The sequence below is a fragment of the Chroicocephalus ridibundus genome, chromosome 5, assembly GCF_963924245.1.
Source record: "Chroicocephalus ridibundus chromosome 5, bChrRid1.1, whole genome shotgun sequence".
In the NCBI taxonomy this organism is placed as follows: domain Eukaryota; kingdom Metazoa; phylum Chordata; class Aves; order Charadriiformes; family Laridae; genus Chroicocephalus; species Chroicocephalus ridibundus.
Genome location: NC_086288.1, coordinates 75,220,088 through 75,236,637, shown reverse-complemented (window position 1 = coordinate 75,236,637; position 16,550 = coordinate 75,220,088). Strand labels below are relative to the sequence as shown.

The 16,550-nt window shown below is 37.0% G+C and overlaps 1 protein-coding gene across 15 annotated transcripts in view; it reads right to left on the bottom strand.

Moving 5' to 3' along the window:
- PCM1 (pericentriolar material 1) overlaps positions 1-16,550 on the bottom strand; it is a 46,637-nt gene that overhangs the window by 1,029 nt on the left and 29,058 nt on the right. For 8 of the 15 annotated variants that reach the window (XM_063335401.1, XM_063335399.1, XM_063335397.1 and 5 more), the window contains 17 exons: positions 14,847-15,205; positions 13,957-14,115; positions 13,095-13,151; positions 11,710-11,882; positions 11,497-11,625; positions 10,801-10,921; positions 10,347-10,484; positions 9,967-10,100; positions 8,744-8,878; positions 8,010-8,207; positions 5,835-5,891; positions 3,913-4,051; positions 3,023-3,171; positions 1,981-2,056; positions 728-981; positions 412-504; positions 156-279 (listed from right to left, as the gene is read on the bottom strand). In XM_063335401.1, coding sequence (XP_063191471.1) covers positions 156-279; positions 412-504; positions 728-981; positions 1,981-2,056; positions 3,023-3,171; positions 3,913-4,051; positions 5,835-5,891; positions 8,010-8,207; positions 8,744-8,878; positions 9,967-10,100; positions 10,347-10,484; positions 10,801-10,921; positions 11,497-11,625; positions 11,710-11,882; positions 13,095-13,151; positions 13,957-14,115; positions 14,847-15,205 — 2,495 coding nt within the window. The remainder of the gene's footprint in view (positions 1-155; positions 280-411; positions 505-727; positions 982-1,980; positions 2,057-3,022; positions 3,172-3,912; positions 4,052-5,834; positions 5,892-8,009; positions 8,208-8,743; positions 8,879-9,966; positions 10,101-10,346; positions 10,485-10,800; positions 10,922-11,496; positions 11,626-11,709; positions 11,883-13,094; positions 13,152-13,956; positions 14,116-14,846; positions 15,206-16,550) is intronic. The other 7 variants (XM_063335403.1, XM_063335410.1, XM_063335412.1 and 4 more) reach the window with 4 other exon arrangements.

Sequence of the window (16,550 nt, the reverse complement as noted above, 5' to 3'; positions counted from 1 at the left end):
ATCAATACATCATTTTCAAATGCACAATAACCAAAAAGCGTATTTTTTCAGCACCACAGTAACTGCTTACAATCAGTGATAACAAGATATTGAAATTTTAGGCATTCTGGAGTGTTTTCCCACTACATGTAGAGGATTTAGAAAATAATCTTTACCAGGTTCTTTCAGAGTTTGGGCATCTCCTACTAATTCTTGATCTTGAGCTCCACCTCCATCCAGTAATTCATCAGACAAACTGTTGGTTTGCGCCTCGGTTGCCATTTTCTTCATTAAATCTGCCTTTGTAACAGATAAACCAAAAAAGAAAAAAAAAAAATCAAAGTTCTGGATAATTCTTACCACCATCTAGATAATTAAGACGTTCAGGGTGTGCACTTCTAAACAACAGCCCCACAAGCAATAGCAAAATACCTCTGAATACACTGCAAGTTTAAGAGGCAAGTCTTCAACTTTCACAAAGTCATCTTCGTCAGATTTTTGACTGACATTCCCAGAACCAGCTTCCTGTTAAGAAAAATAGTGACATTTAAGAGAATAGTGTTACTTTTTTTTATTTTCACTCCAAAACTAGATTTGTGACTATTGTAATAAAGTACATCAAAAAGCAATGCCGATACCAAATTTGCAGATGAACACTGAACAAGACTAGAAATAAACTAGAAACACCAGTGAAAGAGAAAAAAGCTTCTGTTTTCTCTTGGATGTATCTTAACTGAAATATACGTACAAATTCATTCACCAACACAGGTGACTCCGTATCAGGGCTGCCAGCCATGGAGCTGTCAGAACTTGCAGCAGATGATTTGTTTCCTACACACATTGTATCTAGTGTTTGAGTTTCGTTTACTGGTAAAGATGAGCTTGACTCTTCTGTTTTCATACTGGCTGTTATAAAGGATTCTGGGGTATTGACCGGTAAAGGCGGTGTATTCTCCATGACGTTGAGGTAATGAGGCAAAATTGGAGCCACATCTTGTTCACCTAAAACCACAAAACTACATTTTAAAAATGTATAGATTGTAAAGGATTCTGAGCATACAAAAATCTCAGATTATTTTTTTACAAATTATTATTCAAAGATACAAATGAGCAAAGTGAATTAGTCTGATTGGAATAAAACATCAGTTACCTGTACTCTCATACACTGAAGCATCAACAAGTGTCACGAAACAATATCTGACTTAAGATTTCTGAATTGATACATCTTTTAAAGAAAAAAAAAAAAACAAAACCCAAAACCAAACCAAGCAAAAACCAACTTCCAGACATATATGACCTCCTGTAAAATATTAATTCCTGGTATAGGGAGATATAATAGAGAACAATAAATTCCTTAGCATTTTGCCACATTCTTGTGGCAACACAGAATCTACTCAAATACTACTTCTAGCCTACAAAAAAAGACCAAGAACAAAACCAATATTTGCAACAGAAAAACACAAGAAAAGGTGGTAGCAACAGTTAGATTATAAGTAACATTCATACCACCCAGTAGCTTTTCTGTCTTTTGACAGAAAATGATTTCTGTCAGTTACAACACAGCATTACTCACAGAAATAAATCTTTAAAATATAAAGTAATTTCAATTGCTAGTAAATGGCAGTAATGGAAAAAGCAAGTATTAGACAAATCCAAACATCAAAATATTGCAACAGACAAATTAGTTCTGCTACAGCTGTGTGCCAAAAGCTGCAACAATCAACCAAAATTCACACTATTGTCAAGCATCAAAACCACGTAAGATTATTCCAGGTTTTCTCTTTAAAAGGTTTGCTGTGCCTGTATCAACACAGACATTTCTAGTCAACTGACACCATTCCATGAAAAAAAAAAAAAAAACAAACCAGCCCACTAAACTCTTGCAAAATTGATGTTCTTCCTCTTAATTACGTATATCACAAGCAATGTCCAAGATAATTCTCCCAATATGCAAATTCATATAGAAGTGTTAATGTCTCAGCTACTGTGTACTGGGCTTACCTTTAACATTAACACATTCTTGTTCCGATGACAAAATCTCACTGCTTTTTGTCTTATTCAATTCTTGGTTTGAAGTCTATTGGGGAAGGTGAAGACAAGTTAGAACAAATTGAACAAATCAGTTTCATAGCTTATTGGCTCATTTATTCTTCCTTGCTAACTAGACACACAATGTACACTTGCTCCATGCTTTTGTCTTTTAACTAGTCTGAAATAAAGACAGCAAGTTCTACTCTCTATTCATCAGCTGGTCAACCACACTTTAACAAACTATTAGCACTGACGTGTGTTTTATCTAAGCATTTAGTTTTCCCTTTGCTATAGTAGTTCCCAGGTAAACTCTTTAGTTCCACTGAAAAATATCTATTGTTTTAGCCTTTAAAGTAAAATGTTCCAGCTACATCCTTGCGTAAATGTTAGTAGCCATTGAGTAAACCAAAGTTTCAAAAGACTCAGAAGTCAATCTTATTTACCGAAATGTAAAGATTGACAAGTCTCCCGAACCAGGTCACACACATCCAAATGTTTTTAAGGAAATGACAGTGAAATGATAATAGAAAAGCCAGTAACATTTCACTGTTGTTCTAGAAAAATGTATCACATGAAGAGGAAAGTCAAATCAAAGACATGCTAGAATACATGAGTCAACGGCTTCTGCAAAGGAAAGCCCAATTAGAACTTGATATCAGCAAACACAGAGGAAGAACCAGTTAACAGTTTAAAACTTGATGCTTTTTTGAAAGTTTAATCTTTTCTACTGCAGCTTAACATTCTCTCTGATTGCAGATTTAAACAGTAGTTTTGTGCGTGTCCATCCATCCATTTTGGCATCAGCCATACCAATAATAAATTTAGGTGGGGACCGAGCAGTAGCTATTTTGTATGTAGCAGCCATTGCTTTCATGTAATTTCTTGTATTATTCTTCTACTTCTGTCAGTATGAAAACAGTGCAACAAGAAAAACCGAGATGTTACATACAGAGATTTGTCTGAAAAGCCATGCACTGGCTTAGGTTGTTCTGTGTTTACAACTTCGGTGTACCTGTTCATTTTCAGTTGTTGTTTCACTGCTGGCTTGTAGTGATGTCTGCACATCAACAGGTCCTTCCTCAAAGTCTATTTCTTCATCTTCGTTCTCATCTTCTCCACTGCCATAGTTAGTCAGAGCTTGGGTTTCTGCTTTTGATAAACCTGAAAGCAAGTCAATGTAAAACAATCTTCATATTGGATTTACATATTGACAGAGCCTGACAGAGTGAAAGTCAGGCTGCAAAATCCAAATCCCTTTTGGGAATTTATTGCAATGATCAGTTATAACTTATACTTCAAAACTTTCTCTGAAATTAAGATACAGCGATGACTTACTTTAAAAGATCCATATGCTCCACATAAGCTATGTTACCAACAAACACCATTGTGTTGGTGTGAAGAATCTAAGTTACTGAGCACATTGGTGTGAAGAATGTAAATATAAGGGAAACAAAGCCATGAGTAGTTGGTGTAAGACCACAAACAGGACCAAAAAAATTATTAAAAATACGCAAGCTTAAAGAGAAGCATATTCAAAAGATCATCCTTTAAATGCAAAACTGCCAAAAATTTGAGCAGATTTCACATCCTTCAGGTTAAAGGTTGAGAAACATTAAGTTTAGCTGAGACAGGATATGTAACTTAAACAACGAATCAGATTCCAACATGCATTTCTACAGACCTACTGGTTACAAAGAATAAAAGCTCCTCTAATTGGAACATTTAACCCTTGACATGATATTAGTAAACACAGTACTGGAAAAGTTTCACTGGAAAAGACATGACTAGAAAATCTGTGAGGGAAGCTGTTGCATTGCAGTACTTTGCGCAAATCCTGTTGTAAAATTAGTTGGTCAAAACTACAGTGAAAACATTGAATAATGAGCTATAAAAATTACTTACTTATTGCCACGGGACCGCTTTCACTTTCCTCATCTTCCTCTTGATCAGACACATCAGACCTAATACTTTCAGGAACTGGATTACCATCATATATTTCTGAGTCCTGCACCGGTTTAACAGCTTCAGTCTCATCCTTATCCTAGCAAAACAAGGCATACTGTGTAATTTCACGTTTGTTCATCTAAAGATTAAGTTATGGTTTCTGCATCAATAAGTCACCTTTGTTTCCCAAAATCTAAAATCTACAGACTAAAAAGTAATGTTTAAGACGACTTGAAGGACTTGAAATAAATACTGCAAAGCTACTCCTGAAACAAAGCATCAGAATCTACTAGAAGAGATCATGCACTGTTCAGACATAGCTATCAAGCACATCATAACCGAGTATTTCATTATCTGAAAAAGGTTCACACTGATCAGCACGTTAACTTAAAACAAGATTTCTTTAAATTAGATTTGTCACTATCACAAGGAAGACAGACACACTTGTGTTATTACCTTCTACTCATTTCCCTGCCTCTCCTAAATGACCTCTAGTAAAAATTAGGAATACTCCTAACTGCTGCTTCTCATTTCTTTGGCCATAGCTACTCAGCAGTTTCTTGATTGAATGATTTGCTGAACACCTTGAGCGAGAGAATTCCGCTCAGTCTATGTGAACCCCAACTAAAGCCTCAAGTTTGTCTCCAAATCTTGAAAGGACTCTTCTACACTACAGCAATCGTAAGTAGTGATGTACAGATTCCCACCTTCACTTCCGAAGCAGTGTGACAGAAGCTCTAAGCCCTAGAAGAAAGCACTGACTCTATGCCCATACATATGCCCATGCCCACCTGGAAAACACTCAACATTCTACTTGGTACATTACCTGAATCTTTCCCTTGGTTGGAAAAAGCTGAACATAAAATACAAAAGTTCATCTACAACCCCTCTCCCTAAACACAATGATTCTTTAGTGGTTTTCAAAACAAACTCAAAGAGAAAAGGGAGAAATTTTGGGCCCTAACATCTAATACTCAGAGCACACAGAGACTTTGACTCTGAGGACCTCAAGTACCATTTGTCCCAACTCTCCTTGTGCCTTATCCTTAAGATGAAAAGTAAAACAACTCATTCCATATCATTAAAAAAAGAAAATGTTAATTGCTAAAAAATAATTAAACACTGTCTCTATTTACTAGCCTTGTTATTTAATTCTTCAAGGAATGACTAGATTCTGAATACAACAGCCCCAGACCCAATCCCACAGTAAACACCTGCGGAGCAGGGCTTTTTTTTTTTTTGTCAAATACAGAAAATGAATACTGAAAGGAAAAACAAGATCCTACCCTAAAGCTGCTCAGCAAGTGTCACAAATTATTCCATTTCAGTTGTGTAGCATTCAACATAAACTTTGCTCTTTTCAGACTTTCAAAATGTCAGTCCTAAAGCAAAGCTCATTCTACATAAAGGTCACCAACAATAAATAGAAAAGCATCTTTAATACTATCTTTGTTGATCTGAGTGCACTTCTTGAAAGGTAACAAGATAATGTTTTATAAGAAATGCATCCTCCAGTCTTTACACTGCTAATGGCTCTGCAGTAGAATCAAGGATAAAAACAAGAGCAACCAAGAAGCATCCAAGCCATGTTTACTGAACGCATATAACAGACTTATTGATGAAGGCAGACTTTTTGGCAGTCCTTTTCCAGACCATCAACTCAAATTAAAAAAGGGAAATTATAGTTTACTTTCTTACTTTGATAAAGTAAATCACTGAAAATAACAGAAAGAAGATAAAACCCACAATGTTTAATAAATTTATAAACACTAGGAAATAGGCTGCTTACAGATACTGTATTTATATGACAAAAAACAGCAAGACTAAGTGATCTGCAAAATTATCTGAGGAATAAAGACAGTTGAGAAGCATAAACATACTTTGTCCTCATCGACATCTTCAGCAGATGAACAAACATCCACCTGGAGACCTTTTGCCTAGAAGAAACACAAACTCTCTTCAATTCTAAACTGAAATAACTTTGAAATACTGAACCAAACTAAGGCTTCATGAAAGCCTGGCAGAAATGCCAATCTTACCAAGAACTGCTATCTCGAAACGTCAGTAAGCCACAGGGATTTTCTACACTATGAGAGATGTTTACACAGATGTCTTCAAAATTTTAGTTGCAAAATATTACAAAAAACTGTGTTAGCCCTTTTTATTTAAACAATTATGTTTACATGGGATAATTCTCCAGTCTGCGGTTAAATCACATTCAACATATAGAATTAAGATAGACCAGCTCCGCTCAAGACAGAGCTGTGTTTTTCAGTTTGGAATCCAAACCCAGTCAGCTTACTGGGAAAATCAAGCAAGGTCAGACATCTCTGCATCAGGATCCCAGACCTGAAAGCTGTGAGAAGACCACATAGAGATAATTGCGTGGGTCTGTCCAAGGCAACCAGGACCTGCCAGTTCTGGCTCTGTTGAATCTGAACTGCTGCCACAGCAACAAGGCAAACATTGACCTTAGCCCTAATTCTCGGTCTTCCAGAAGAGCACAAGAAATGCCAGATCTAAGTTGGGTCCACGCATTCTCATAGCCGGCATAAGCCGATCCTTTATGTAACAAAGGCCCAATGAGTAACTTCAGATAAAATAGGAAGTCATGTCCAAATCCTTCTGGATTCAGAGTGTTTCTCCAGCCTCTTTACAAGGCACTCCACAGTCTCTCACATGCTAACCACGGTGCTGGTAGATCTAAGCTGAGCTGAGCTATCTTGAAAGTATATGCTTACAACTACTTAAGGGACTTTACAGTTTATGACAGATTCACAAAGTGTCTTTCATTGTTATTTTTAAATGAGTTGAGGTTTGCTTTGGTATTTGTGCTTCTAAAAGAAAGCTGAAAGGACACTGAAGTCATAACTGTATTAGCAAGAAGAAACACTGAGGTAGATCCCTGACCCGTTTAAGTATATGAACATGATCTGGTTTAGTGTTTGTATCTAAAAAAGCTATGTTCCTAAAAACTGCAATACTAAAATTAAAAATGGTGATGCAATATCTCTAATAATGTAAATGATGCGAAAACCAACTCAAACTTGCTTCGTTAGAGCAGAATACAGTCTCAAATATTTCTGAAAAGTTTATATATATTTTACACTTCAAGTCTAGAAAGTGCTATTTTCTCCATATGCCAACAAGCCAACTAGAACCCCCATATGTCAAAATATTTAGCTCAGATGATAGAGTTAATTTTCTTCATACTAACTGGTACAGGGCACTGAAAACAGTGTTGATAACACTAGGATGTTATAGCTCCTGCTGAGCAGCGTTTACACGGAGTCAAGGCCTTTTCTGCTCCTCACACCGCCCCACCAGTGAGTGGGCTGGGGGGACACAAGAATCTGGGAAGGGACACAGCCAGGACAGCTGAGCCCAACTGACCAAAGGGATATTCCATGCCATGTGACATCATGCTCTGCGATAAAAGCTGAGGGAGGAAGAAGGAAGGGGAAACATTCAGAGATACGGCGTTTGTCTTCCCAAGTAACCATTATGCATGATGGAGCCCTGCTTTCCTGGAGATGGCTGAACACCTGCCTGCCCGTGGGAAACAGTGAATGAATTCCTTATTTTGCTTTGCTTGTGCACACAGCTTTTGCTTTATCTCTTAAACTGTCTTTATCTCAACCCACGAGTCCTCTCACTTATACTCTTCCAATTCTCCCTCCCATCCCACCAACAGGGAGTGAGCGAGCAGCTGTGTGGTGCTTAACTGCCTACTGGGGTAAAACCACAACAACTACTCAAAGGCCCCAGACATTAATACTAATTCAACACTTGACTATTCTTTCCTACTTGCACATACAACCACTAATTTCCTCTGAAGTACGAACAACAGAGACTCATGTATAACAGACACTGACCTACAATATAGGACTTGTCCCTTACTAAGAAAAACTTATCAATACTGCGATTACACAGCCCTAATTTGTAAAAGAACACACATACAACATATGAACTAAGGTAATCAAAGTCATTTAGGGAATACAGATATTTAGGAAACTCAGAAAAGCTACATTTTTCAGAAATATAATAAAACAAACCTCTTTAGCGTAAGACTGTATCACTTCAGTAGTTTCTATTTTTCTTTTACATCTCTGCTTTACAGAAATACTGTTGTTGTCCAAGTCTTGCATGAGTTTAAAAAAGGCTAATTCATTAAATAACACTTCAGAGATCTCCACAAGAAGATCCTCCCCACAATCTTTTAATTTTCTACCAGCAAATTTCGCCAGTGAATCCTGTGAAGAGAAATAATTCTTCAGTTTTTGAAACAGGCTTTCAAACTTCAAAGACTATTTGTCATATTGCTAATAACTCAAAATTAGTTAGGTATATAATAGATCGTAGTTTTAAAAAAATATAGTTTAGTGTCTTAAACAGATTTTAAGTAGAATCTCTAGTCACATAACACAGAACTTATCAAGATTTAAACTCTGTACTTGTAGGAAAAAAAAAAAAAGAAGAAAAAAGAGCAGCCTATTGATTTTCAGAAATTTACACAAAATGTCCACGTAGAGCATGGCCAGAGCTCTCCTTGAAGACAGCCACAGGCAGGAGGCACACCTCTCACTATCTGGCAGTGATGGAAAAGAAGCTCTGTGCATGGTAAAGCTCTAATTTTAGAAAACAAGGTAATACCTCACTGCTGTTATCAAAGGAGAACAGCAGCTATGCTACCGAAGTTATAAAGTGTAACTTCAGGGAAGCTGGTTTATCTGTTGCTCATTATCCAAGTTGCAATAGTGCTACAAAACACCACTGAAAAACTACTGACCTGAAGTATACTGCCAAGCTGCTTATGAAAGAACTTCACAAATTCTTTACTTTCATCATTTTGTTGTGTAAGAGTCAAGACCATACGCCTCACTGATGTCAGTAATTGAGAAGAGCATACTTCATCCATGTGTTCCTAAACAAGTATCACAGAATGAGCTTAGCTGCCACTTTAAAAAAAATTTAGAAAAATAGCCATCAACTCAAATACTGAAATTCATTTCTTAAAAAAAAAAAATCATCTGTCCACTGAAGGAACAGCACTCCATGAACAGGTCCTAACCCATCTCACAAAACAAACTAACTGGAACACAGTTATAGCAAACACCATACTTCATTAATGACTGATTGGCGATGACACACAAAGCTTTATTGCACTTTTCCAATACATTAGTACATGTCATCTTTTAACATGTGGACAAACTAAGAATCTTCATATATTGTAGTTGTGTACTCAAGTGTAGTAAAGTTTATGTTAAAATATCTACTGTTGTAAGCTGCCTTAACATTGCAAACAAAACAGAAGCTTTCGGGCACTGAGACTGGCACGTCAACAGTATACATATTTTTTAAAACTAGTATCAACAAAGTACCTTATTAATCAAATCTAAGCTTATATACCGTGCATACTATAAAAGGGAACAGGGAGATTGCTTAAGCATTTTACAACTCAATCTTCTCTGCTCTTTAACCTCACAAAGAATGAACTGTGACTATTTCTCCTGTTAAGCAATACATTTCTCCTCTGGATTCACAGAAGTTCACAAGCTCTCAACAACTTTAAGGTTGTAAGCAGGAGAAAATAATGCTAAAACTCACGGAGCTATTTTTCAAATATATCTCAAGTTGCATCATATGTTAACAGTTTTAATTAAAATTATCTCAGTTGTCTTTGCTAAAAGGCAGCAAATATTTCAGAAGTATGTTCTCAAACATTTCTATTTGATTTGGTCAGCTCCAAACAAAGACATTTCTATTCTTCTTGATGTCAAGTCCATCAGCCCATCAGAAACCACACCATTTCCTTCTCCTATTAAAAAAATCCACATAATCTGTTTGAGTATTTAATCCTTACTTCATCCTCAGCAAGGTCTGCAATTTAATACATATTTATTGGCAGCCGTTGTTAAGATGCAAGTTATCCTTATTACATAATGTTCTATGCAATTATGCAGGTCCTTTTCCCATTCTCCTAATTCACACATTATTGAAAAAAGTTCTTACCTTCAGAAAAGGAATGACCTCTTTCATAATTGCTTTAATCTGCCGGTCAAGCTGCTGAGTGTCTATACGAGGACATGGAACAGCAGAAACTTCACTTGACTGTGGCACAGGAAGACATTCACTGGTACTTGGACCTCATTAAAAGAAATGCACATTTAAGTCATTCAACATTACTATTAAAGAAAGACCAATTCCAAAAATATGTATATTCCTTTTTTAAAAAAATAAATCATATTTACTTAAGTATGTAAAGATCCTTTGAAACTTTGCTAAGTTTTCAATATAAATGAAGGGGAAAGCAAGACAGCCAATTACGTGATCCTTGATATTTAGAATAATTATTTTCTAAAACTAAGCAAAATATGTATATATATGCATACCTTCTAATTTAGCAGCAGAAGCACCCTGAAAATTACTAGAGCAGCCCTCAGTGTCAAGGGTACTTTCAGCTTCAATTTTCATACGCTCATATTCCCTCATCCTAGCCAAAGCTTGATCTAAGTGAATCACTGTGTTGCCTATATTTAGAATAAAAACACCTTTTAATCTAAGTAAAAAGTTCTCAATTGACAGACAAGTAAACAATGAGAAAAATGAATTCAAAGCCACAGGTTTTGAAATCTACATATAACCATAGCTGAGTTTAATATTTTGTTACACACTTTGATCAAGTGGCTAATTTTCACAAGTGGCTAATTTTTCTAAGTGTTGTTTTACAAAATGTGGTTACACACTAAAAATCACAGATTAATAGTACAATATTTAAGAGCAGACAATTGCAGGCATTTTAGGAGGGAGGGACTAACACAACACTGTAAATCACATCATTCTTACCAAGGTCATCAGTGGCAAAAGGTTCAAAATTTGAAGATGTAGACATAGTACTCCCATTGTCTGCATCATTTTGTTCACAATCTTGACATGCTTCTGTAGAAAAGTTCTTGCCAAAAGTTTCCTAAAAAACACCAAGGAACTGAATACAAAACAGGAATGCATCATTCTCTCAGAGATGTGTCAACAAGACAGCTGTGGTATCAAGATCTGTCACCACGTTGCTTGACTGGGGAACAATCTTACTTTCAGGATATATGTCCATCAGCTGATTCTACCATGTTTGTTTCAAATACTTGAACTATAAAATAAGTAAGAAACCGTGCAGGGGCATCAGTGATATCTTAAATACAAAAAAGCAAAAATTCCTTGGGAATCCTGTGATCAGAACTTGCCCTGACCTTACTCACAAGAAAATTTCAGCTCTTTTTGAACATCAGCTTCCGGTCTGTGTCCCTCTCCATGTCCTATTCCTCCCTGACACATCACTCATTTCCAGCATCAAGAACCCTAGCATGTTTAATCACTTTTGCATTAAGATTCTCTTGCATTTCTTTGTTTAGAAAAGTCTGTGTAAGCTGATATGAATTTTAGAAAAATTCAATCACTACTATGAATATTTCAGTACACAAGCATGCATGTAAGTTGAAAAGACAGGAAAAGTTGACAGTAAACTAGCTTCTGAACTTGAAAACTTACATCATCCGTAGAAGCAAGGCTTTCACTGGGAGTCAGTTCAGAATTTGATGCCATCCATGTTGCAGAATTCAGGGACTTGGTGCACTTCCCTTTTTCGTTGCTCTCAGATAGATGTCTGGTCACTATATCCTGGAAAAGATAGTAAACCTGTGCTGTTAAAAAGGATCTAAGATTTGTTTGATTCACACACAAGATCAAAAATTTTATGCGTACCTGCAAAGCATATAGAGCCCTTTGCCTCAGGTAATCTGTATTTAGCAGCTGAAGCTCATGGAAAAGTTCAATAAGAAAGTGGGGACGAGACTCATTTTGAGAAATAAGTGTTGCCACTTCAGAATAAATTGTGTCTCGCAAAGCCTCAAACATAGAAAGATCACTACCAGTTTCTGCAGGAAAAAAAAAGGAACTCGTTAAGTCCTTGACATGCATCCAGTTAAAAGAAAACTGCCTGTTTGGTATGCAAGTTACAGGTAAGCAAGTTATCTCTCAATCATTGTAGATTCCATTATGTAGCTGCTTTCTTAAAGCTTACTCGTTTCCTGAAGGGCAACAAAGACTTAAACATTCTGAAATAATACTTTATGCAATCCTACATATACGAAATAAAATCTAAAGCATTCATAGGAATAATTTTCTTTACAATTCTGAAGAATACCTTTAGAAAGTATTTATTAAAGAGAATATTGTACACACAATGTTGCTTTCAGAATATGTATTCAACACCAAAAATGGAGTTTTAAGATAATTAAAAGGAGACAGCCAAAGGTCTCAAGTTTATATAACACAAATAGTCCACATGTTTGCAACACAAGCAACAACATTAAGAAAGCTCTAGACTGAACTCAAGAAAGGCACTGCTTCCCACACCTCCCACACAAGCATAAATCCTATGTTCTCATACATGTCTAATATCGCTGCTGAGACTCACGTAAGACCTCTTACATTTAAGCCCTATTATATATACACGAGAAGACAATGTGTTCCCTACTGAGTCTCCCATTCCTTTGAAAATGAAGGATTATCCTTGCATCACAACAGTTATTACGTACGTATTTTGGCAAGTGTTGAATGGAAAAAAGTTAAATTTGGAAAACTCAGCTTAGTTTAACAGATGCGTATTTGTTAGTATTCAAGTTAATAAAGTTATTAGCAATACAGCAAATGTTACTGTGCAACTTGATTATCTGCAATTAGTTTACCAGTATTTTTAAGCATAGAGGCAAGCTTTTTGAACCTTTAATAAGTCACTAGAAATTGCTTCCCTCCTCCATTAATAAAATGTAATAGTAGCCTTTAAACATACTAAAAATGCCTACTGAAATTATTTTTTGTTGTGGTATCTACCTGCATATTTTCCACTTGTAATGGTGACTAACAAAGAACATGATAAACATGTTCTCCACAAGTATAATTCAAAGTAGTTTGTATTGCTGCATTTCATGCAAGCTACAAGTAACTTCTCTTCCGTTGTTTATAGAGAAGGTGCTGCAACAGTACCGATTTTGAACATCTGCTAAACAGTCTGAGTTATAGGACCAAAGCTAAGAGAAAAAAAAAAGTACTAGGACATTGTTGAAGCTAAGCAGTGAATGCATTACCTGGCACTTCAATGCATGCATTTCTGTTAGACTGCTGCAGAATTCTCCTAGCATGCGCTGTAGGAAAGTGGGGATAGACAGTGATAAACACAAAAAAATGCGCACCAGAAATAAAGACAGGGTCTATACAAAACAGCAGGAGGAAAACTGCTTAGTCATCCAAACCACAACAAAGCTGCTTATTGTGAGAACTTGACCGGTAAAAGTTTATTACATATACAATAAACAGCTCTCAGTGTGGACACAGCTACATTGACAAAGCTGTACGTTGTGCTACAATGACTGAAATTTCTGCATCTTTCAAACAAAACAAAGATACTGGCAGAACCTAAAAAGACATAGAAGAGAATATTTTTATGATGTAGACGCAAGAAAAGCAGTGCAGATGGCAAAAATATAAGGGTTTATGTGATGTTATAAGACTGAATTTGAACGATGTTTGATAGAGCTCCTTTAAGCATGAATAGAAAGAAAACATGTATGCAGTACGGAATGTAGTTTAAACGGTAAACAAAGTTTCATCTGTTGTGCAATTACCTTTCATAAAAACACGAACAAATGGGCGACATTTTTGGTTGGCTAGGTTTTTGCTTGTTTTACAGGAACAGGTTTGTTTCTAAATTATTTTTATCAAGTACCTCAACTACAGAAAAAACCCAAAAGCAGTCAATACCCAACTTTTTACAAACTTCTATGTGTACAGCATCCTTAGAAATTAAAAAGCAAAATTCAGATGCTAAATATACAGTATTGTCTTCTTGTCATAGCACACTACTTTTAAATAATACACTAGCAACTAAGTATGGAGGTCCTTTACTCAGAGAAGTTTGGATAATAATTACTGACATTCAGAAAAGAATACCTGAAGACATTTCTGTAGATCTACTGTATTTAATTATTTTTTCCAACTGTTCCCGATTTCTTTTGCTGAACACCTTTGCATGAACAACTTCTTCAGAGTGCCTGCTTTTATTGCTCTTGCAGGGTTCACACACGCTAGAAGCGCTTGCACTTTCATAACCTAATGGGAGGGAATGAAAAGGAAGAAGCGTTCTTTACACTGAGGGTGGTGAGACGCTGGCACAGGTTGCCCAGAGAGGTGGTGGAGGCCCCAACCCTGGAAACATTCAAGGCCAGGCTTGATGAGGCTCTGAGCAACCTGATCTAGTTGAAGATCTCTTTTTAAGCCTTTAAAGGCCCCTTCCAACCCAACACATTCTGTGATTCTAAAAAAAAAAACAAACCAAAAAAAAAAACCCAGCTTATAAAGTGCTTTATTACTTTAAAAAAAATTGTTCGACGGCAATCTGAAAGATGCAAAACAACATTTCCTAGCCAAAAATTTTCTTCTGTACAGCGAAGCCATACAGTAGCACTAAATCCTTAGTTGACTGCAACGGTGCTATACATGCATTGTCCCCCTCTCCTCATTCAGCATTTTACTGAAGCACATCTTTCAGCAAGTCATCCAGTTTGAACATGAAGACATAACGAAGAGGAAGATTCCCCTGGTGTTTATTCCAAATATTAGTGTATCTGCATCCACTATCCATTCAAACCATGACGTCCTAATCAGTATGCTTTTTATTTACTGAAATACTAAAAAACCTTATGTAGTTACATTATATAAAATGAATTCATATTTCAATAACTTATCTTCATTACTATTTATGGAGAGTAAATTCTCTGGAATGTAATGATTGTAATCCAAGCTGAGTTTGCCATGATATCTAAGATGACTTTACAACCTACCAGTATTTTTAATTCTGCCTTTTAGCTGAGAGGAACTCTTTCTCTTATTCTTCGATTTGGGTGTTTTGTCTTTTGACGCCAAGCTTGCTTGCGCTGATGCTTTTCTAGATTTAAATGTCTTTGTCACAGTAGTTGGGTCTATTGGATCAGGCATGCTACTAAAACTCTCCAAAGACTCTTCATCAAACTCTCTTCTCCTGCTCACGTCAGACTGATTTTTATGACCAGAAGCAACATTTTGTACTGAAACTGCAAAACCCGTTTTCAGCTGAGACTGATCGTCTTTCTGCACTTCCTGGCTATCATTAAGCCAAGTTGATCTTTTCTCCATTTCGTCTTCAGGTTGTCTATGACTCCTTCTGTCAGAAAAAAGGAAACACCACAAGATATCATAACCTAGTCTCTTAGATAGAAGCAGGACATATTACCAGGCAAATAGCTTTATCCATAATGCAAATTATCTGCCCTAGTTACTTAGTCATCAACTGAACTTTGGAAAAAAAAAAATCTAGTGAGAATCCTTCCAAATGGAAAATGTAAGATGTCTGAAGACATTCACATTTATCACTGATCTCAACCTGAATATATTTATGCAGCTTTTGTTGTGCTCATATAGTACTATAGGACAGAACATTTCTTAAAACAACCTTCATTACAATCTACTGAAACACAAAAAATAAGCATTTGCTGAAATTATATCCTCTAGTTATTCAAATGGTTGACACGCCTGAGGGACGGAATGCCGTCCAGAGGGACCTGAGCAAACTAGAGAAGTGGGCCCACATGAACCTCATGAGGTTCAACAAGGACTCGCTGCAGGGTCCTGCACCTGGGTTGGAGCAACCCCCGGTATGAATACAGGCTGGGGGACAAAGGGATTGAGAGCAGCCCTCCAGAGAAGGACTTGGAGGTACTGGTGTGTGAAAAGCTGGACATGACCCAGCAATGGAGCCTGGGAGGCCAACTGTGTCCTTGGCTGCATCCCCAGCAGCACGGCCAGCAGGGCGAGGGAAGTGATTCTGCCCCTCTGCTCTGCTCTGGTGAGACCCCACCTGCAGCGCTGCGTCCAGCTTTGGAGCCCTCAGCACAAGACAGACATGGACCTGTTGAAGCAAGTCCAGAGGAGGGCCACAAAGATGATCAGAGGGCTGGATCCCCTCTGCTGTGAGGACAGGCTGAGAGAGTTGGGCTTGTTCAGCCTGGAGAAGAGAAGGCTCTGGGGAGATCTTGTAGCAGCCTTTCAGTATCTAAACAGGGCCTAAAGGAAAGATGGGGAGGGACTTTTTATGAGGGAGTGTAGTGATAGGACAAGGGGTAATGGCTTTAAACTAAAAGGTAGATTTAGATTAGATATTAGGAAGAAATGTTTTACAGTGAGGGTGCTGAAACACTGGCACAGGTTGCCCAGAAAAGTGGTAGATGCCCCATCCCTGGAAACATTCAGGGTCAGGTTGGACGGGGCTCTGAGCACTCTGATCTAGTTGAAGATGTCCCTGCTCATTGCAGGGGGGGTTGGACTAGATGGCCTTCAAAGGTCCCTTCCAATCCAAACTATTATATGATTCCATGAAACAGTTCAGTTTCAAAAAACATGGAAATGAAATCTTCCTCCACTTACAAAAGGTACCACAAAACCACTCCAACACTATATTTGATCTTAAAATATTAATGAAATGATACACTAGTTAATATACAGAAAAGCAG